Consider the following 22620-nt stretch of genomic DNA (forward strand, 5'->3'; position numbering starts at 1 on the left):
AAAAAAAACAAGTTTCCGCCTCCTCCCAGCCTCCCATTTCCCTCCCCCTCCTCCCACCCTTCTCCCCCTACTCCTCTCGCCCTCCCTCTCCAGTCCAAAGAGCAGTCAGGGTTCCCTGCCCTGTGGTAAGTCCAAGCTGTTTTTGGGAGATTTGTCTTTTTGGTTTTGGGTTTTTGTTTCTTTTGTTTAGGGTTTTGTTTGTTTGTTTGTTTTTTGTCTGTGTATGTTCTGTGTGCCTGATGTCCACAAAGGTCAAAGGGGGGCATCTTATCTCCCGGACCTGGAGTGACAGACACCTGTGAGCTCCCATGTGGGTGTTTGGGTTCTTAACTGCTAAGCCATCTTCCAGACTGGTATGATTCATTTTAAAAATGAAGCTGGAATAGATCTATATACTTAGACACAACACATGCCTTGATTATTTCCTATAACTGTTTGTTTTCTAGCTAGTGTTATTGTGAAGAAAGCAAAATTTTTATGTGGTTTTAATCATTGGACCAATAGAAACAAGAACATTTTCAAATATGCATTTGATTTAGTTAAAAACTTGTTACATTTATTGTAATAATTTAAATTATTAGAAAATAGTCACAATATGTATTATATCTAAGAAATACTTTTAACATTCATATTTACTGTTACAGTTAAGTTAGTTTTTGTCATTATGTAAAAGTTTTTCTTATCTCCCAGATTTTTTGGGCTGTGTTTAGTGATAAAAACAATTAGCCAACATATTATACATAACATAAATCCTGAAAACTAAAGTTGTTCATTTTACACATGGTATAATCTTTTAATGAGTTCTGGATTTGATAGAACTTGTGTAAACCTTGTAAACAGCAGTTAATTATCAGTACAGTCACACAGTGAATCGGATGTGTTACACAAGTTTGATAATGTTAGGACTATTTCTAATGTTATTTTTGTCTAAATGAAGTTGCCATGCTCTGATTTGAGGTTTAAATTGTATAATCTGAAAGTTTCAGCAACCCCAAGTTCCTCCTTGCCAAAACGCACTTGGGAGGAGGAGGAGGACAGCACCGTAGAAGCAGCAGACCAGGTCTCTGATGACACAGTGGAAATGCCTCTCCCAAAGAAGCTGAAGACAGTCACGCCCGTGGGAACTGAGGTCTGTGACATTCTTTCTGTGTATCATCGTTGTACCAGTGGAGCTGAGGGTTAGCTGTCAGTCCTAACCAACGACTTTTGGGGTCATAATGCATTGTCTGTGAAGTTTTTACTGACAACTAAGGTATTTTGCCATTACCAGTTGTTTTATAGTCTTTGCATATATATCTTTTCATGAATTTCTTCCCATTTTAACAAAAATCAGAAAGAAATTGAATTCTGTTTTTATGAAGTTTACTCATTGGCATTCTGCACTCTTACTTGCCATGTTTTTCTAAGATTAAGTTTAGCCAAAATTATGTTTCTTTTCAGTGATAGACTGTGATGAATTTAAGTTGTATGCCAAACATTAACAGAACTGATTGTTACTTGTAAGTATTAATGCTCTTAAAGAAGTATGTTGTTTTGAGTATATTTTTATATAAATGGCATTTCTGGTATGACTTCATAAGATTGTAGATTTAACTTTTTATAGAAAAACTGGTTGAATGGGTGACAGTTGATCTAGTTTACTGATACAATAAAAAAATCATCTATTATGATTTAGGAAGAAGTTATTGCAGAAGAGAGTACTGACGGAGAGGTAGAAGCTCAAGTTTATAATCAGGATTCTCAAGATTCCATTGGAGAAGTGAGTAAAAACATAATTAAATAAATTAATAAAGTTGACTTTGACCTTTTGAAACTCTTTGGATTTTTAAATTTGTTCTGTTTAAGTGAAGGCACTATGGCTAGCCTCAAACTCAGACAGTCCTGCTTCAGCCCTCCTAGTGCTGGAATTACAGGCCCATGTTGCCTTATCTTGCAACTTGTACTTCAAAACAGGTCTTTATTTTTGTTTGTGTTTTTTGTTATTGTTGGAGACAGTCTTTCTCTAGCTCTCCAGCTGTCCTGGAACTAGCTCTGCAGACTTGGCTGGCCTCAAACTCAGAGATCTGCCTGCCATTGGCTCCTGAGTGCTGGGACTAAAGAAGTGCCACCAAGTCCAGTAAAACTAGTTTTCTATTTTTAATGAGATATGCTAGAATCGCTAGAAACAGTGCAGTTTTTTATTGTTTTGCTTCTGTAAGTATGCTTTGCACAAAGTAACATTTAAGAATGTTTCTGTTCATATAAGTAAAGATTTTTCCAGGCAAGGTATTATTTCCAATAAACTATCACTAGGTTCTGCCTATCTCTACCTGTTAGAAGCTATGTGCCTGAGTGCGTTTTTAACTCTTAATTGCTCTACATGAGAAAATTAATACATTTTAAGGACTGTAGGGTGTCTAAACTCCCCCATATTCAAGAGGAGTGTCCATGTCATTAATATTAACACAGAGTAATCTTTTAGCTGTTACTATAGTGTTAGTCAAACAAATTTATGATTATTAGCTAACATAATGCCAAGGTAAGTTGTAGAGCCAGGTTCATACAACTTTGGACTTGGGAATTGAACCCATGCTGCAGTTCCCTCCTGTTCTGTTGAGCTTGCAAGAGTACTTTCTCTCTGAATAAACTTTCAGGTTCATGTTACTGTAAAACATTAATGTTCTAAGTTAATTTTGCCATTTTTCTCTGATTTACAAATGTAAAAGCAAGTCCATGTTATATGTACTGTAGAATACTGTAAATGGCATCTCATGTATTTTGGACTGTCATACTTAATGAAACTAGAAACATGACATAAAGTGTAGGTTTCTCTTTTATTACCATCCTTGGTTAAATCAACCTCAGATCTTCTATGAAGCTGTTTCTTAAAAATGTCAAATTGTTATGACTCAAATGTACCATTAACTTCTTAAATGCTGCTTTTTCTTACATAAGCAAGTCACTTTGGGAACACTTAATTACACTACAACTTACTCAGTTTTTCCCTAATATGGTATATGTAATTTTTCATGAATTTCTTTAGTTGCAGATGCTATTGGCGTATATGAAAAATAGATTTTTGGTGAGCGCTTAAGCCAAAGGGTACATTTTTAATGTCACAAATTTTTGTTAACACAAGTTTATTTTGATAGGCACAAAGTGTGGAAAATAATTGAGCAAAAAATTGTTTTAGTATCTCACATATACTGAGTGTCCCTTACCAAAAATACTTACTTAGTTCCACAGCATTTCAAACAGACTTTGGAGTAATCGTCTAGAGACCAGCTGAGAGTCTCACTTTGGACCACTGTCCTGTCGTTTCTTAATGTCTGTTGTGTTTCTTCATGTTTAGAGTACAGCTGTAATTCTTACAAGGAATTCCTGTGCTAAGCACTTTGGGTGCCTTGACTGACGTACTGAGCAGAATCCTCCCCAGCCTCCTCAGTTGTTGTCCTGCTCGTTTTTAGAGGATGCTCTTTAGAGTGCAGAACTTGTTCTGTGCTGATCTTAGTAACATTGAGACTAATAGGTATAACCATCTATAATTATTTTTCAGTTTTCATTTTAATTAAAATATAATTGCATTTTCTTGCCCCATTCCCTTCCTTTCTTTAGCCCCTCCCAAGTCTCTTCCCTCTAACTCCTTCCATGTGCCTCCTCCACTCTCAAATTGATAGCCTCCACTTCCCCAGTTTCCATTATTATACATATGGACGTATGTACGGAGGCATGCATGTATAAATATCTAAATACAACCTGAGTCCCGTTTTGGGGGGGGTGTATACTTATTTATTACTATATATGCCTGTTTCCTAACTCTCTCCCACTTTAACCCCACTTCTTTCAAGTGTTATGCCAGAGCTCAGGAAACTTCAGGTTGGGATAGTCAATTTATATGTGTATTTCAGTGTTTCAAGGAATAATCAGTGTGGTTGGGGTAAAGTTGGTTTTTTGTTTTGTTGTTGCTGCTGCTGCTGCTGTTTTTAAAACAATAGAAATATTTTATTCAGTGTGTACCCAGATTATTTCTAGTTTGGCTAAAACACCTTTCTAACTTTTAAAGGGAGTCACCCAAGGAGATTATACACCTATGGAAGACAGTGAAGAAACGTCACAATCTCTACAAATCGATCTTGGACCACTTCAGTCAGATCAGCAAACTACTTCTTCCCAGGATGGTCAAGGCAAAGGAGATGATGTAATTGTAATTGACAGTGATGATGAAGATGATGATGAAGAAAATGATGGAGAACATGAAGTGAGTTTAGTATGGAAAAGCTTCAGTGTTTATCAGCTTTCCTTCTGCTCTCATTCTTTAAACTCCCCCAGTGCATTGTGCGCATGGGCCTTGAGCTCTGTATCTTCTTCCATCTGTGCTGGGTCAGTCACAGGGCTTCAAGTCTTTGGTGCTTCTAATACATCAGCTTGTGAGTTCTCATTCCCAGTCTGTTTCAGTTGCTTATCAGGTTTTCCATTTATGCTGGTTAATTCAGGAGTGTGACATGTATTTAAAAAAAATCACAGAGCCAGCGATGGATAATCCATTTTTAATTGTTTTGTTTATCTTGTTTAAGGGAATTATTTTGTTACTTTCTGGAGGTAGGATTTTGGTGTATAGCCCAGACCTGCTAGGAACTCCCCAAAATTCTCCTGCTTGTCTCCTGAGTGCTGGGATTATAGAAATGCATGGCCTCCACAGCTTGTTTGTTTTGTAAACAGTTGCTGTGCCATTTAGAATTTGTTTCAAATTTCATCTTCAGTCTTAGTAAATTAATAACTGTGGATCTAATGACACATACTGTTTCTGGAGATAAAAAGGAAAAAAATAGGAGTTGGTAGTTGTTTTGTTTGTTTTTCCTCTTGGTACCCTGTACCCATTTCCAAAGTAAATAGGTCATCACCCATATGAGGTGAGTGTTAGGTAGAATTTGGTATTTCTTCCCGTTGAAATTGAGTTCTGTATTGGTGGTTTTCTTACTTTAGTTTTGTTTGTTAATAAAGCATGTTTTTAAAATTATTATAGTTTGATTTTATTCTTTAATTCTACTCATGTTTGGATATAAATAAAGTGAACCATTTGACACTTGGTAGACTCTTGCTATAGCCAATCTCATGGAAACAGTATTCAAAGTTGATTACTATTTAATTAATTCTGTAAACGGTTTTAGTTTTTTTCTTCCTTACTGTGAAGCTAAACCCATACAACTCTTGAAGCACGTCCATATCCTAATCAATGATAAGTCATTTTAAGTAGATATTCAGATGTGGAAAATGAGTAGGCCAACACTTTATTCACACTTGGGCTTTTTCTTCTAGGATTATGAAGAAGATGAGGATGATGAGGATGATGATGAAGATGACACGGGGATGGGAGATGAGGGTGAAGATAGTAATGAAGGAACTGGTAGTGCAGATGGTAATGATGGATATGAAGCTGATGATGCTGAGGTAACTGGTTAGAGTTGTGACTGTTTCCTTAAAAGCTGTGCTTAGAAGGCTTGCTGTTTTCCTGTGATAGAGAAAAGCCTGTGTCACCAGGATAATAAAAGTCTTTATACCGTTGGAGTTCTGTTTGTTTGGCTTGCTTGGTTTGGTTTTCCTCTGGTTTGTTTGCTTGTAATCATTTGGTGTGGCTTTCTTTTTAAGCTGTTCATTTGATTTGCTTCAGTCATTACATTTTGTTCTTAGGGTGGTGATGGGACTGACCCAGGTACAGAAACAGAAGAGAGTATGGGCGGAGCCGAAAACAATCAGAGAGCTGCTGACTCTCAAAACAGCGGTAAGATCATTGGTTTTCAATAGGCTGTTCCTGGTGATGGTTTCTAACAAGTTTCTGCCCTCATGACGTGTCCTATTAGATGTCATTATTTATGACATTACTGTATGCCCATAAGAGTCAGACATCCTGGAATCTCTGATGTAGCACAGAGCCGTGTATGTGTAGATGCATGTCTTTAATTATTATCACTAAGAAAAAATTAACTTTTTTTTAGGAAGAGATATTCTTAGCCATTTTTCCCACATATATGTTCCATAAAACTTCTTTTGTGAGGAGGAGCTCTTTTTGTAATCAAGGAAAATTAAGTCTAGTAGTCTGAATAAAATTAAGGGTATAGTTGAATTTGACCCATTTCAAGTTATTTATGGGCCTGGAGAAATGGCTCAGTGATTAAGAGCACTCACTGCCCTTGAAGAGACAGGAAGTTCAGATCTCAGCACTCAAGTGGAGGCTCACAGCAGCTCTAGCCACACTCTCTACAGCCTCCATGGACACCAGGAGAGCATGTGGTGAACAGACATGCATGCGGGCAAAAAAAACTCACACATACAGAATAAAAATAATTTCTCTTAAGTTACTACTCTTGTGACTGTCTTTACTTGTCCTGAATTCTTAAAATAAACTAAGTTTGAGTTAATAATCTGAATCACAAAAATGTGAAATGATTTAAATACCTCATAGATGCCAAATGTCAAGACAAGGTTCTGTTCTAGATCAGATATAAACTATTCTCTGGTATCCTGCTTTCCATAATGGGAGACATCAGAAGATCTAGACACCTGAGTGAGTAACAGTTGAAATTTGCAGTTTAGGAGAACCAAAGTATAAGCCTACCACACTAGGTGAAGCTTTTCCTTAGCTGACATGCTGTTTCTCTAGAAAGAGTTAAGTAATGTGTACACTTATTTAGAATAATATTGGGGGGATTAAAAAATTTTAAAAAAAAAAGAATAATACTGGACTGGAGAAATGATCCTGTGGTTAAGAGTACATACTACTCTTCCGGTGGACATGAGTTTGGTCCCCGTATTAGGTGGCATAGAGCCACCTGTAACTCATTCTCAAAGGATCCAGTGTTCTCTTCTAGCTTCCATAAGTACGTACACAAACATACACAAACATACATATGCACACTTAAACATTAAGAAAAAAACAGCATAAGCCAAAATTTAATAAGTATTTGCTTTGTCATATATTGGGATAGTGCTTAAGTCCATCTTTGAATTTTGAGGAGAGTGTACTTGCTTGCGTGTTGTTTGCTCTGTTACTGACCCTGAGTGAGGCATAGAGGTGCATGTCTATAATCCCAGCACTTGAAGGAAGGGAGACCAGGAGTTAATGGCCAGCCTCCTACATAGCAAGTTTGAAGTCAGTCTGGACTCTTGAGACTCTGTCTCAAATCCTTCAAGGACAACAAAGAAAAGATTAAGCCTGGTTTCTAAGCAGAGCTCTTTCTCCCGTAGGTGAGGGAAGCACAAGTGCAGCAGAGTCCTCTTTCTCTCAGGAGGCTGCTCGGGAGCAGCAGCCCACGTCGGCATCTGAGAGGCAGACCCCGCGAGCACCCCAGTCACCAAGGCGCCCACCACATCCTCTTCCCCCACGCCTGACTATTCATGCTCCACCTCAGGAGTTGGGGCCACCAGTTCAGGTATTGACAGAAAACAACTTATAAAAAAAAGGCACTTTTGGTTTTTCGAGACAGGGTTTCTCTGTAGCTTTGGGGCTTGTCTGGAACTAGCTCTCGTAGACCAGGCTGGTCTCAAACTCACAAAGGCATGCACCAGTACCATCTGGCAAAAATGGCGCCTTTTGAAATGGTCTTTTCCATTAGACAGATTCCGTCTGTCCTTTCTTCCTTCATTCCCTCCTTCCAGATGTTACATGTACTTTTAATGTTTTGGCAAGCTGTAACATAGAACTAATCACCACTTCCTTTAAAATGTAACAGTTTACATTCACAAATGAGTTGACATTTGGAAACATGGCTTGCTAAAACATGTAAGTGTGTGTGTGTGGTGCACAGATTTTTTTAATTAGTGTTCCACCTTTTTTCACATTTATAATTAATATTTCCACTTAGTTGATTGATATTGAGCATGGAATAGGTTTGGCCATATCTTAGAAGCTCAGCAGGGAATACACAAAGGTTCCATCAAGTGAGCCTGAGTTTTACTCCTGACATGGGGATATAGTGAGAACTATTATATATAAATCAGGCTGTGTAAATTACATATAAATAAGAGTAGTGGAGGAACTGGAGAGATGGTTCAGTGGTTAAGAGCAATGCCTGCTCGTCCAAAGGTCCTGAATTTAATTCCCAGCAACCACATGGTGACTCATAACCATTCATAATGAGATCTGGTGTCCTCGTCTGGCATGCAGGTATACATACAGGCAGAACACTGTATACAAATAAATAAATAAATCTTTATTTTAAAAAAAAACTTTGTAAAAAAAAAAGTGTAGTGGAAATCATGTGTATGACTTTAATCCCGCACTCAGGAGGCAGAGGCAGGCAGATCTCTGTGAGCTCAAGGTAAGCCTGGTCTACAAAGCCAATTGCAGGACCATCAGGGCTATACTGAAAAAATCCTGTCTCAAAAAAAGAAAAAAGTAGTGAAAATTACCTCATATTTGAAAATACAAAGCCTAAAGGGATCATTTGTGATTGTCACAAAGCATTCAGTCTGTCAATTCAAGATTGTCTAGCTGTGGAGTAATAAGCCATTTGCTGTATAAGCTTTGATGGAAAAACATCACTTGTTAATACGTATTCAAGAAGATACGGGCTAAGTGTGTGTGCTTGTTCAAATTAAATACTGGCATACCTTTTGGTTCATATCTTTGTTAATATAATTTAAAATGTGTCACTGATATTTGTGATAGATAAATAGTAGCAACTTAAAAATGTCTTGTTTAATTACAAGTCTTCTATAGTTACTTCATTGCCAGATTAATAAACCATGTCTTTTTTTTTTTTTTGCCTAATTCTTTAAAACAAATGTAATTCCTTCTCTAACATAGAGAATTCAGATGACCCGGAGGCAGTCTGTAGGACGTGGACTTCAACTGACTCCAGGAATAGGTGGTATGGTTAGTATCTAGTCATCATGTTTGCATTAATCCACATGTACATGGTTAGGCCCATTAAGTCCTGCATTCTGTCTTTGTTTCAGCAACAACACTTTTTTGATGATGAAGACAGAACAGTTCCGAGTACCCCAACTCTTGTGGTGCCGCATCGCACTGATGGCTTTGCTGAAGCTATTCAGTAAGTTGATGAAATGGGGATGTTGGTGACTCATCATGTGCTTTCTGTTTACCTCATAAATTGATTGTTTTTTTTGTTTTTTTTTTTTTTGGATATGCTATTTGTAGAGTCCTACCCTACTGTCCGCTAGTCTGCACATGGAGTAGGAGGATCGTGAGGAAGTTTATATAGGGTGAATAAAATACATCTTCTAGTAAGAGAGCATGACAGTGCGTCAGAGTGTGGTCTTTGAGCCAGGTGGTGGTGCATGCCTTTAATCCCAGCATTTAGGAGGCAGAGGCAGGCAGATCTCTGAGTTCGAGGACACCCTGGTCTACACAGCTGGTTCCAGGACAGGCGCCAAAGCTACGCAAAGAAACCCTGACTCAAACAACAACAAAAATCATGTGGTTTCTACTTCAGAATGCTGTGTTTAAAACCTCCCTTTAGGGCTTCCTCACAAGAGGAGATTTCTTTGCTGTCCCTTCTTCTGATACTTCAGTTTGTGCTTACAGGTTTAGAATCTCCCTGACACACAGTAAATGCTGTGTAGTGCTGGTGGAGGTGTATTGTAAAAGTTTAGGGTATGAGTAACCAGCTGTCACCTGTCTGTCTAGGACAGTGACAGGGTGAGTGATGTTTGTTAATACAAATGAAGTAATCCAAAAATTAATAAGGGAGGACATTAATTGAACCTTACAGTTTCTAATAATTAGCATTTCTGTGTATTATTTAAACCTTATAGGTATAAGGATAGATGGTATTGTTGCCTATGAGAACTACCTTAATACATTCCACACCACACACCCTAGTCCTCAATTTATGCACCAGTTCCAGTGTGAGCCTTTTGAAGAAAGAAATTTGGAGTTTAAATAGCAGTCAGCCTTTTGAGATTTGGGGCCAAATAAACAGGCTGAAAATTAGAAGCATAGTATAGGAGTTCTCAACATTCTTAGAGCGGGACTAGAAAGATGGCTCAGTGGTTAAGAGCACTGGTGGTTAAATCTTTTAAAAAATTATTGTTAGAGCAGCTGTACAGAGATAGATTTGAAAACTAACCTGAAGGAAAGATTTTCGCTAAAAGTATGCTTTTGAGTAAAATTAAAATTTAACTCATATAATTACAGAGGTATAATCCATAAACATGTATAATTATGAGTAGCTACAAAAAGAGTGGGAAAGAAATGAGACTGGGTTTTGTGTTTTGAATAGGCAATGGGATAGATGATATTGTTAGGGGACAGGGAGAACATAACCTAGTCATCTAATGCTAGGGCTTTTCTAAATCTTAGAGCTAGAGTTTGTGTACAGTAGGCCAGGAAGTAACTTATACTACAAAACAGTGAAAACTGAAGCTAAAAAAAACTGTTTGCTTGCTTGCTTCTTGTTCCATGTGTTTCAGACAAGTTCAAAAAAAAAAAAAAATCAGCATAGTTCAAAGAAGCTAAAAGTTAAATCACAAATTATTTATATTGCTAAATTCAGTGACGATATTGTTGGAAGAAACCCTTTATTGATATCATTTTCATTCCCTGCTTATTGATTTTTTTTCTTTTTCCTTTCATGGTTTAAACAGGCAGCATTAAATTTCCCATTAAACTAATTTTTGTCCACTTAGTTCCCCACAGGTTGCCGGTGTTCCTAGATTCCGGTTTGGGCCACCTGAAGACATGCCACAGACAAGTTCCAGTCACTCTGATCTTGGCCAACTTGCTTCTCAAGGAGGTAAAATTGCCAAATAAGCCTGAGATTTCTTAACTGTATGTATTGGTAGAAGTTAGTATGCTGTGAGTTCCTTTAACTTGCTATAATATTATCCCTGTCCTAATTTATAGAGCCACCAGTGTGGCATTGTCTTTTCAAATCTCATGAGCACAATTCTAGTTCCTTTAGCCTAAAGACTGTTTTTGTATTTGTATATTATCTTCATTACTGTTCTGTTGCTATAATGAAACACAGTGACCAAGACACTTATAAAAAGAAGGACTTAATTAGGGACTTATAGTTTCAGAGGATTTGTCCATTATCATCATGGCAGGAGGCATGGTGCTGGAAAACTGAGAGCTTTACATCCTGGTATGCAAGCAGGGAGAGAGAAACACTGAGCTTGGAATGGGCTTTTGAAATCTCAGAGGCCCCCTCAGTGACACATCTCCTCACAAGGCCGTTCCTCCTCCATCAAGACTACACCTCCTAATCATTCTCAGACAGCTCAGCTAACTAGGGACCACGCATTCAGACATGAACCTCTGGGAGACGTTCTCATTCAAACCACATATATCTTCAAAGATATGGTGATCCAATAAATATTCTAAGATTACCAGCTGTTCTAAGTTTAGGAGTATACTGTAATTTTGTTTACACTTGAGTTGTGGCATACCTAATTAAGTATATGGCTAATTAAACTGTTCTTATTAACCTTTGTTTTAAAAATAAAACATGAGATATAAAATAAAATTACCCCAAAATTAAGTAGAGTTGATGATACCTGCATTTGAATTATACTGTTTGTGGAATTAATTACCATTTAGTCCACTAGTGAAGTTCGGCCTGCTTCTGGGAAACTGGCATGTTGCAAGTGAGTAGAGAAGGCTAATACCTACTGCTAACTCGCTTTGAAAACGTGGGGATGTTTAATTAAGTTTCACTAGCAGTAGAAAAACTGATACGATGTATTTATTTTGAACACAGTAAAGATACATTGCTGCTTATTCAGCCTAATCCAGGAAGGAGAAGAGTCTCATTCCTGAGGTGCATCTGAAAGGCGATACAGTACAACAGGCATATTTTTGCCTAGAAAGCAGAACGCCACCAAGGTGGACAGAACTGCTTATAAACAAGGTTCCCTCTGCCAGGTGGAGACTGTGACTCTAGGGTGCTGCTCACAGAATGCTACAGAACGGTGGCATCAGAATAAATGCTATTTCTATAGAAAATAAAATTCAAGATAGCCATCCTTGTCATCCTCTGCTTAAGAAAGGGATTGCTGAATTACAAAGAAGTAAAAACCTTAGCAGCTATGTGAGGAATGGATTTCAACAGAGTACTTGTTGATAGTTGGATACGCCATAAAATTAGCTTGTTTTAAACTGTTAACAAAACCACTTTTTGTGTGTGTACAATTAATATATTCAAATAAGAATAAAAAAGACATTTTTGCTAATTGCTTGGAGTACTTTAATTAGTGTTAATGTGTTTAAAAGAAGTGTAGAGTATGTATTGAGCTTGATTTTTTTTCCTTTATGGAGCAACTAAATTATGAGCTTAAAAATGTTCACTTTGTGCTAATTCTTTTCTTTGTGTTCTTTTAGTCATTCACTGATGCTCACAATTGTCTCTAGGTTTGGGAATGTATGAAACACCCCTCTTTCTGGCTCATGAGGAAGAGTCTGGTGGCCGCAGTGTTCCCACTACACCTCTCCAAGTAGCAGCCCCAGGTTGGTGCCAGACAAATGGGGACATTTTATTTTATTGGTGACATTGGACCTATTCTGGCTCAAAATTAATAAACCACAAAGGTAAATGTGTTTATTTTCTTTCTTTTTAAGTGACTGTGTTTACTGAGAGTACCACGTCTGATGCTTCAGAGCATGCCTCTCAGTCTGTTCCGATGGTGACAACATCCACGGGCACTTTATCCACGACAAACGAAACAGCCGCTGGAGATGATGGAGATGAAGTGTTTGTGGAGGCAGAGTCTGAAGGGTATGATTTGTTGTGTAGTTTTTGTATGTTGTCAATAATTGTTCTCTTGAGCAAGCAAATACATCAGAGTGTGTTCTCAGTGTGGCTAAGCCAAAGCCTATGTTTGAAAAAGCTGCCTTGTGTTCAAAACCAAAGCAGCTTCAGAATTTAGGGTTACTATGAGAGACAATTTTAAAAAGCATTATTGAAAAGTTTTTTTCATTCTAAGGAAACAAATAATTTGCTAAAAGGAGCCCATGGAGAGTTAAGTTTCAAACTGGAATCTAATTCTTATAAAATGGAAAATTTATTGTTTAATGCTCAGAAACATTGCTGATAGAACACGGGTTTTCTGCTTAGAGCTCAAGGACTCTTTGACGATGTTTCATAAGCCAGGTCTACTGGGTACGATAAGGTAAAGAGCAGGTTGTTTGTATTCTTTAACATTGGTACTTTTCGAGGGCGGTAAGTCCCACTGAGAATACTAGCTGCTACTAATTCTCTACATGTTTTCGGGTCACTTTATATTTGTCCTACACCATATTCCTAAAATGTATCACTTTCCATCATAGAAATTAAGTTCAGAGCATGTTAGTAATTTGCTTAGACTATTCTACTCGTAGCCAGCTCGGGTGAGACTTGAAACCTTAACTTCCACCCCGTGTTGTTTATACCTCCCCATCTTACAACCTCTTGGGTAAGTTGTTACCAGCAACTGTACAAATGTTTTCAGGTGATAAAGGAGGAAAGATTAGACCAGATTCAGGTTTTTACTAGCTACTGTCATGTGCTTCTTAAAGGGAGAAAGAGAAAATATAGCCACTGAATCAGGTACTCTCATACCCATAACTTGTTACTCATGATGATCTGCTGTTACTAGTTGAGGCAATTGTGAATAACTCTTGCCTTTTGTTTGAGAGTTTATCAAAGTGATATATTCCCTGTGAGTGTCAAGAATGTAAACATTGTTGTCAAATGGTGAAGAAGGGCTGCTGAATCAGTGGGAAAACAAAAAGCAAAATTGCAGGACATCCTAGTAAGAAAGGAGGTAAAAGGAAGACAACTGGAGTCCTCACTCCCAACCCCTGCTCTGCTTTCTTTATTAAAAAAAAAAAAATGACTCACCGGGCGATGGTGGCGCACGCCTTTAATCCCAGCACTCGGGAGGCAGAGGCAGGCGGATCTCTGTGAGTTCGAGACCAGCCTGGTCTACAGAGCTAGTTCCAGGACAGGCTCCAAAGCCACAGAGAAACCCTGTCTCGAAAAACAAAAAAAAAAAAAAAAAATGACAATCTTTATCAGAGTCTAATTTTTACTTAAAACTAGAACTCTGGAACTGTTTACAAAGTAAATCAAAAAGAACTTGGGAACATTTGGGTTACTTTCTAAATTCCGTTTTAAGTTTTCTAATCAACATTTATTTTCTTAGTATTAGTTCAGAGGCAGGCCTAGAAATTGATAGCCAACAGGAAGAGGAGCCTGTGCAGGCATCTGATGAGTCCGATCTCCCCTCAACCAGCCAGGACCCTCCGTCCAGCTCTTCTGTGGGTAAGGACTGTGCACATGCAGCCTGCATTTATCCCCCTTATCTACAGAGATGCTTACCAGAAACACAGCTTTCATGTCCACACTCCTGACTTGCAAAACACATTTCTTAATTTTTATCATTAAAAGGAGCTTATTACTGCAATATTCGGATGTTCTCGTGTTAATAGAAGCACGAAGATGGTAGATCACCACCAGAAGAGTAGTTTACTTACGTTTCATCCAGATAAACGGTGTCAGCACAGGTCCTGAAAGGTGTTTGCGTCTCCTAACTGTGCTTCTTTTTTTTACCTGTTTTTTTCTCAGATCATATGACTTATTCACCTGTCTAAAGGTGCTCTTGAATTGAAGGGGTGGTTGTATTGGGAAGGAATCGAAGGAGTGTTTCCCTAGCTCTCCTGTTTGTGCCAGAGCAGCTGTGAACTGGAGGCATTTACTTCAAAACCATGCTTAAACTTACTAATTTAAAGAGTTGTCTTCAAGTTCTTAAATTTAACTTTGGAAAGATTATGTCTTTCTTATAATAAAAGATACTTCTGTGGGCTTTCTATATAAATAGGCATCTTTTGAGTATTAACTGTGTGTCAGGCTATTGTCAAGCCTTTTACACATATTATTTGGTTCTCACAACAAGCCAGTTTGGTAGGGTCCATTCCCATATTTTAGGTATGAAGACTAAAGCATAGGAAAGTTAAATTACTTCACAAGGTCATGTAGCTAATAAGCTGTAAACCAGGATGCAAGTTTTCCTCTAGACTCTCCACTCAGTAAAACTGCATGCTAAGCTTTTAAATCTTAGAATACATAAGGCAATTCACCTTCAGTTTTGAGGAAATTCACCTTTCATTTAAGGAAATGGAATACTCCATCATGATGGTTATTCTGAAATTTTTATAGAACAATGTTGTGACAGACTTGCTTAATTTTACAGTCACATAATTTTGCTGTCCCCAGATTTCTTCCTATCCCTCTTAGTTGCTTTTCTGCCATTTCAACCAGTTGCTTATAGTTTTAGGTTCAACTCTTTTGTCCAAATTTTAGCATCTGGCTACTTTACATAGCCACATTTCATACTGAATCTCGTAGTCAAAATTGCAAATAGCTTTATGCACAAAAAGATCAGAAATTTTAAATATAATTATTAGTACTGTTTATGTTCTCTGAGAATTGTCTTCCCTCAATAGTAGAAGTAATAGTAGTTGCCAAACTAGCCCTTGTGTGAGAAAATGTGGTTGGTTGTTACTAGAAAATAGAATGCCATTACATTAATCTTTTTCTCCTGCTGGGTACTCATTCAGCAAATTTGAATGTCTTACATAACTGGGAATTTCACAGAAAATGTGGCCAAGAAACTAACATTTGGAAAAGGATCAAAGCTATGCAGTTGCATAAAGTCCCATAAGCCAATGGGTTGTGTCTGAGAGACGTTCAAAGTCAGCCAGGAGGTCATCATGGCTGGAGCAGAGGACTGAGACTGGGAAGGTTGTGATGAAGGAAAAGCAAGTAGATCTTTACCATTGTTTTGAGTCTTATAGAGATGGAACACAGTTGAAATTCTTCACATAGATTAATGATATGATGCTGTAGGCAGTTTGGCCATGGTGTATAAAGAGACTAAAATTTAGTAATGAGCAGAAACAGCCAAATTTGGAAGCTGTTGAAATGCAGAGTATGTGACTTGAACAAGATATAGCTGTGTGGTTCGGGTGAGTTTGTTTAAATTTGAGCTGACAGGATTTGCAAATGATTTGATTTGCTAATGATTTAATGTAGACAGAACTACAAGTCAGAGATGATAGGATATTTTTGGCTTCTCTGGAATCTGATTCTTTGTTACCATAATATTCACCTGCCCCTGGCATCCTGTGTATACCAGAGAGTTGTCTTAAATAACCTCCTGAGTTAGTTGAGTGGTTGAACAAATAAACTCCTGTTTGTTTTTTTTTCTCAAAGTAGATTGTTTTGATATTGTGTTTTGGTTTTGTTTTGGTTTTACTGTTTGTTTCTGGTTTTGTTTGTTTGTTTGTTTTGAGACAGGGTTTCTCTGTAACCTTGGTGCCTACCCTAGAACTAGCTCTTGTAGACCAGCCTGGCCTCAAACTTAACAGAGATCCAGCTGCCTCTGCCTCCCAAGTACTGGGACTAAAGGCATGCACCACCACCAATAGCCTTGTTTTTACTTTTTAATTGTACCAGTTTTTGTGTGTGTTTGTGTGATTGTTTAGTTTCCTTCCCTCTGAAGAAGCAAACTTGAATATTGAAAACAATGGGCACATCTGAATTTGTGTACTGATCTAGTAATTAATTGTAGCAGCTTTGTTGTTAAAATTGTATCTTAATGCTTTCTTTAGATACTAGCAGCAGTCAGCCGAAGCCTTTCAGAAGGGTGAGACTTCAGACAACGTTGAGACAAGGCGTTCGTGGTCGTCAATTTAACAGACAGAGAGGTGAGTTCCAACATACAGATTAGTTGATGTGTGGGATAATAACATGTGCGACAAGTTTCTTATGTAAATTGTAAGGATTGATTCATAATTACATGTTATAATGTGATGCTTAACAACCAGAGAGCTTCTTTAAAGCAGTTTATTTGTCATAGGTACAAAATGAATGTGTTTTTTACATACAATTGGTATCTTATTTTATTGGATCCAAAGAAAGATTTGGAAAATCTAAAGTGTTACCATGCTGTGTATTCATTGTGCTAGCTCTACCTGTGTTCTTATGTTGTGAGGTGCTTTTTGTGCAATGAAAGTTTTGTGGCTGTTGTAGCTAGTAAAGAAATACAAGATTTTAGTATTTCCATGTTTTCTAATGTAACTCGTTAGTCTGCGTTTACATCAGTACTAGTGATCCATTTATAATAACTGTTAATCAACATGGGGAATACCTTTTAATATTTATAATATCTTAGGTATTTCTGTTGACCATGAATGATTGCCTTTTATTATTTCCTTCTCCAGGTGTCAGCCATGCAGTGGGAGGAAGAGGAGGAATAAATAGAGGGAATATTAATTAAGTGACCTGTAAACTATTAACACCTGTGAATAAGATTGGCAAATCTGTTTTAATATAATGATTGTCAAGTTGAGAAGTGTTTTGTATAAATAGGTATGCTCATTTCAACATTCTTTATTAATAAAATGTATTTCAATGTCAAAATTGATCATTGTTTTCTTCAGTTCATTTTGGTGACTCTTCTTTGCCCATCAATCTAAGGACAGTTGTACCAGACTTTGGAGAGAGTCTGCCCAGAACGAGTAGTAATTGCTCTTGCTGTTCTAGTTGGCACATCGATGTTGTAGTATTGATCTAAATGGGAAAGAGAAATCATCTTTTTAATAAAAAAGAAAGTAAAACACTTGTTTATGTTGATTATTATATTCAAAGCAGTATCATTTCAGTACCAAAAGTGATTTCACTAATTTTCTGGTGTGTGATGGAGTGATCTTTCAGCACCCTTCAGTACTATTAGGGTCAATGCTCCTTTATAAAAGAAGTATTTAAAGAAGCAATTAATTTAAAAGATTTAAAAGATGATTCATTTGACTTTTATCATTTTTAAAATACACTTTTTAGACATATTATGGAACCATGGGTGGAATAATTTAGATTACTCATCTTTTGAAAGATAAGTGTCCTAGTTAAAATACTTTAGTTAATAAAACTCCGCTCCATGACTGTCTTCTACACCTCTAGACTGTATTGCTACGTAGAATCCTCAGTACTGCTGGTGACAGAAACAAGTACTGTTTCTCTGTGCCAGGTTTCTCCTCAGCTCCTAGCTGTGCGCTGCTGTCCGTTAAAGGAAGTTAGTGCCGCAGTCTCTCCCCTCACATTGAGTGAGCACTGACGTGGAGTTTCTTCCTTACAGTCATGACTGTACACTTGCCATCTCCACTTAAATTATGTTTGTGCTTCCACCAGTGAGATCAACTTGGGAAGTTCCCGAAGCTGTTCGCATCCTGCTTACCTTTAGAAAAGGCATAGTAATCATAGCCGTCAGGTTTTCTAATGTTAGGCAGTGTTATTGCTGAGGTAACGACATTTGGAAACCCTCTCCACATTGTGCTCACTTTGACTTCGTTATGGAGGAAACCTGCAGACAGAATTGTTAATAAGGTGTGTGAGATAGTTTACAGCCTTATCGCTGCATGAGCCCAGGTTCTGAATTGGCTCTCTGCTATGGCATTAGCACTTTACTGTTAGGACTGTCTTGAGGGTTAGAGATTTGTATACGGTGCTTGAATAAACTACTTCCTTTACCCACAAAGCAAAAACAAAGAATTAATCTTTGGTTATTACTCAGTAAGGCAAAGGGGTTTGTTTTACATCAGTAAGTTTAAATTGTTAGTACTTTTTGACCAATAATCTCCATCGTGATCAGAATTCTTGATATGATGAAAACATTACCCTTGTCTTGATAAACAACTCTCATGGGCAGCGAGTAATGGACTCTGATGGTGTGTGTCTGGAAAGGTCCAACAGCACGCTCAAAGCGGCGCCTCCTGACCTGCGCTGCCTGCCCGTACACCGAGTAGTTGATAGCAGGCCTCCGTCCAGTGCACTTCCTCGCGGGCTCATGTTTATAGGTGTACTGCTGAACGTTGCCACCTGTTACGTTAGGAAAGTTACATAGCAAACAAAAACAAAGGAATGGCTTAGGGTTGCCTTTACATTTTTTGGTTATTCTCATAAATATATATAGAAAGATTTTTAATAATGGCTATTGTTAATTGAATAGTTAATTGAAAAATATTCTTGAAATACAGCAATTACTAAGACTTGAAGAACCAATGAATCCAACACATGGCCTCACCCAGTCAATGATAGCATTCTTTTTGTCAGACCAAGATGTTCTATGTTTCACATTGCAGGAGACCTAAATTCTTATTTTTAGCAATAAAATACCAGCATCAGTTTTTAAAAAGCAGTGTCACGTTGCCAGCCGTGTGATACAGACCTCTCTTGAAAAAGTACACGGATTCAGGCCTGTCCTTGTGCCTGGCAATTGAAAGAGCCGCCACTATCTTCCCTGTTAGTCCTCCGAAGCCTTTGACGATTTGTTTAGGATACCCGGCATCTTGTACATCATTAGTGAAGCGCCAGTACTGAGAATCCTGGTTGTTAAAAAGAGAAGATGATGTCAAAGGATTTGTAGGCATGGTTCTGGAATTCATTCTGATTTCAGTGTAGGGGAGCGCACTAACTTGGTTGAATTTGAATAAGCAGATGATAAATAGTATGAAATTACTTTTGAGAGGTTCATTGTTTCCAGATTGAAGGTTAAGATGAGTTAGGACAAGGTGCAACTGCATCTTTTTTTCCAAGCAATATTTCTGTTACCTTAAAGAAGAAAGTTTTCCCTTCGCAGTTGCATCTAGTGAAAACAGTGTCAATAGGGGAAGGAATACCCCAGACTTCTGTAATCAGGGGTGGTGGGGATGGTGGTCTGAATGGATTTAGCATCCAGAAATAATGACCTAAAAATTAAAGAGACATGTCAGCCTATAGTCTGAATACTAAAATATGTCTCAACAGTAAAGAATGTGATTATAAAGAAAAAATAAATCCAACATATTAAGTGCCTGGAAGTAGAGCCAAGTGGAAAAGAGAAAATTTATTCAGATAGTTAATTTGGAGGGTTTTGAGACCGTCTGTGCACACCAGGCTGACTTGAACTCAGAGATTCTACCTTCCTCCAGCTCCTGTGCGTTGGAATTAGCGTACTCCTGCACCCACCTTGATTTCCATTTGATTTGGGTTAGGTTGGTTTCTTTGTATGTGTGGACACTTGTGGGTGTATGTGGAGATCACAAAACAACTTGTGATCTCCTCCCACCATGTAGGTCCCAGAGGTCAGTACCGATCATCAGCCTTGACAGTGAGTACCTTCATCCACTGAGCCATCGTACCCGCTCATTTGCCTACTTTCTCTAGAAAAGATCTTTTTGCCTTTGTGACGAATAGCTCTCTGGGTTTCAGTGTTTTTACTTTCTAGAATTAGAGTATAACTTAATGACTACTAAAATCTCTTAAACATTTACTATGTATGGTTTATTTTTGTTCATACTTGATCTGTGTTCTAAGAGGGCTAAAATACCAGTCCAAGGGAAATCTACTTAATTTGCTGTTACTCTCCAACAGAAAGTACAGCTTTTCTTACCTCACAATGGAGGCATGCTCTTCTAAGAAAATAGGACACGGAATGCCAATCTCTGTCATTCCTTTTAGTTTGAAATCGACACTTTGAAATCCTATCACACAAACCTTCAGTAATTGCAGTTCTAGTATTTTCGTATTTGTGTCTAAATTAACCCATCCAATATTCTCATTTAGTGTAGAATCATGAGTCAGTTTCCCTTTAAAAGCACAACTCAGGGCTGGAGAGATGGCTCAGTGGTTAAGAGCACCAGCTGCTCTTCCAGAGGTCATGAGTTCAATTCCCAGCAATCACATGGTCACTCACAACCATCTGTAATGAGATCTGGCGCCCTTTTCTAGTGTGGGCATACATGGAGGCAGAATGTTGTATACACAGTAAATAAATAAATTTAAAAAAAAAAAGCACAACTCAAATTAGCTCACTGCTGACTTTGTGTTCAGTAATGCCAGTACAAAACAAGAGGAAACACATTCATGTACTGATAGCTCACCTCGAAATGCAACTAACGTCCCATTGCGCAGAGTTGTCAGGCCGTCCACTGGCTTACCATTGCACAAATTGGTCTCATCTAAAACAAATCGGGAAAAGTTAATATAGAACAGATGGGAAATGCAGTTGGTTGTTTTCAAATCCTTAACAGGATTCTGTTTCCTGTTTGCCCTTCTAAAATCTAGTAAGGTGAAAAGGAAGTGATATGGTTCCGTAGTTCCTCTTCCCTAGCGTGATTCAGGAGTATTACATAGCAATAATAGTGAGGTGTAAGAGGCCAGGTTGTCCTGGTCTTCATGTACATAAGCTATTTATTGCACATTTGAACTGTTTTCAGTTACTTCCCTGGGTTGAGTTAGAAAAGGAAATGGATTTTTTTTTCTTCTTTGCATTATGCTCCTGAAGGATAAAGTCCTAGCTAACTAAATTATTTTGACATTCTACACCCCATTTCCGCTTACAACAGACCTGTCCAGACTTCACCACACTACGTTTCTGGTGCTAATTACCACTCAGTGTCCTGCAGACTAAGTATACTGTGCTTGTTCTTCCCCTGCACACCTGTAGGAAGCTGTCATCAAACTTGATAAGATCCCCAGTTAGAGTTCCAGACCTTGGATCTCAACAACAGGAAAGTAATTGATTCTTAGTACCTGACAGCATGGGATTGGTGCTAATGCCATGGTTGAGTGCGCCGGCCAAGTGATCAGTGCCTGGAATCAGGATGGGGGAGAGCACAGGAGGCCTGGGGATCATGAGAGGTTTTTCTTCTTCACCTTCGTCCGCATCTTCATGGTCTGGATCTACTTCAGCTGTTTCTAAGTCTGGAGTTTGCTTAGGGCTAGCAGTGGTTGGCAGCACTACTTCTAAAGGAGTGGTATTCAATTCAGGCACTGCCGAAGTTGTCTTCAGAGGAGATGGTGTCGTTTTTGGTTTTTTCTCTTTTTTTGTCTTTGGCTTTTTGGTAGAGGTGGGCTTCTTAGGTGCTTTGCTTGGCTTTTTGGTAGAGCTGGGCTTCTTGGGTGCTTTGGTTGGTTTCTGGGGTTTCAGAGTTGTCTTAGGAGCGTCAGGATCTTCTGATGCAGGGGTTGTTTCTTCAGGTTTGTCCGGAGTCTCTTCAGCTGGAGCAGATACTTTGGGTGTGAGAGTTGTTGTTTTCAGAGTGGTAATTTGGGGTGATGTGGTATCTTGAGTTGTAGGTTTTCCTTGTGTGGTGGTGCTTGCTTCTGACTCAGTAGTCTCTTCTGGTTTAATTGTTGTCTTCTTAGGGGCAACAGTTGTAGTTTTGGGTGGGTCTTTTTCTGTTGCCTTCTCTTTAGCTGCTGTAGTCATTTCAGGCTTGCTTACCTCGGGAGTCTTAGTTGGTGACACAGTGGGTTCCTTAGGATTGTCTTCAAGAGCCTTTGGTGCAGGAGTTACTTCAGCAGGAGTCTTGGGAGTTGTGGGTGCAGGCTCTTTAGAAGTGGTAGGAGCTGGTTCCTTGGAGGTGGTGGGCTCAGGCTCCTTGGGGGTCGTGGGAGCTGGTTTCTTGGGGGTGGTGGGTTCAAGCTCCTTAGGGACCGTGGGAGCTGGTTCCTTGGGGATGGTGGGTTCAGGCTCCTTAGGGGTGGTGGGTTCAGGCTCCTTAGGGGTGGTGGGTTCAGGCTCCTTAGGGGTCATGGGTGCTGGTTCCTTGGGGGTGGTGGGTTCAGGCTCCTTAGGGGTTGTGGGTGCTGATTCCTTAGGGGT

At 38.5% G+C, this 22620-nt stretch overlaps 2 protein-coding genes across 2 annotated transcripts in view; one reads left to right on the forward strand and one right to left on the reverse strand.

Moving 5' to 3' along the window:
• The window catches only part of Tpr (translocated promoter region, nuclear basket protein), a 70184-nt gene extending 52785 nt beyond the window's left edge, over window positions 1-17399 (forward strand). The window contains exons 20-33 of the mRNA XM_026789591.1: window positions 938-1129; window positions 1676-1759; window positions 4043-4237; window positions 5296-5427; window positions 5668-5758; window positions 7222-7406; window positions 8783-8851; window positions 8935-9029; window positions 10627-10733; window positions 12350-12445; window positions 12557-12713; window positions 14122-14240; window positions 16589-16684; window positions 17201-17399. Of these exons, the coding sequence (XP_026645392.1) occupies window positions 938-1129; window positions 1676-1759; window positions 4043-4237; window positions 5296-5427; window positions 5668-5758; window positions 7222-7406; window positions 8783-8851; window positions 8935-9029; window positions 10627-10733; window positions 12350-12445; window positions 12557-12713; window positions 14122-14240; window positions 16589-16684; window positions 17201-17256 (1674 nt within the window). The 3' untranslated portion in view covers window positions 17257-17399. The remainder of the gene's footprint in view (window positions 1-937; window positions 1130-1675; window positions 1760-4042; window positions 4238-5295; window positions 5428-5667; window positions 5759-7221; window positions 7407-8782; window positions 8852-8934; window positions 9030-10626; window positions 10734-12349; window positions 12446-12556; window positions 12714-14121; window positions 14241-16588; window positions 16685-17200) is intronic.
• The window catches only part of Prg4 (proteoglycan 4), a 15577-nt gene continuing 10269 nt past the window's right edge, over window positions 17313-22620 (reverse strand). The window contains 7 exon segments of the mRNA XM_013354016.1: window positions 17313-17549; window positions 18211-18336; window positions 18651-18851; window positions 19201-19357; window positions 19584-19720; window positions 20894-20971; window positions 21546-22620. The exon segment at window positions 21546-22620 is cut by the window's right edge and continues 10 nt beyond it. Of these exon segments, the coding sequence (XP_013209470.1) occupies window positions 17452-17549; window positions 18211-18336; window positions 18651-18851; window positions 19201-19357; window positions 19584-19720; window positions 20894-20971; window positions 21546-22620 (1872 nt within the window). The 3' untranslated portion in view covers window positions 17313-17451.

The sequence above is a fragment of the Microtus ochrogaster genome, unplaced genomic scaffold, assembly GCF_000317375.1.
Source record: "Microtus ochrogaster isolate Prairie Vole_2 unplaced genomic scaffold, MicOch1.0 UNK24, whole genome shotgun sequence".
Classification (NCBI taxonomy): domain Eukaryota; kingdom Metazoa; phylum Chordata; class Mammalia; order Rodentia; family Cricetidae; genus Microtus; species Microtus ochrogaster.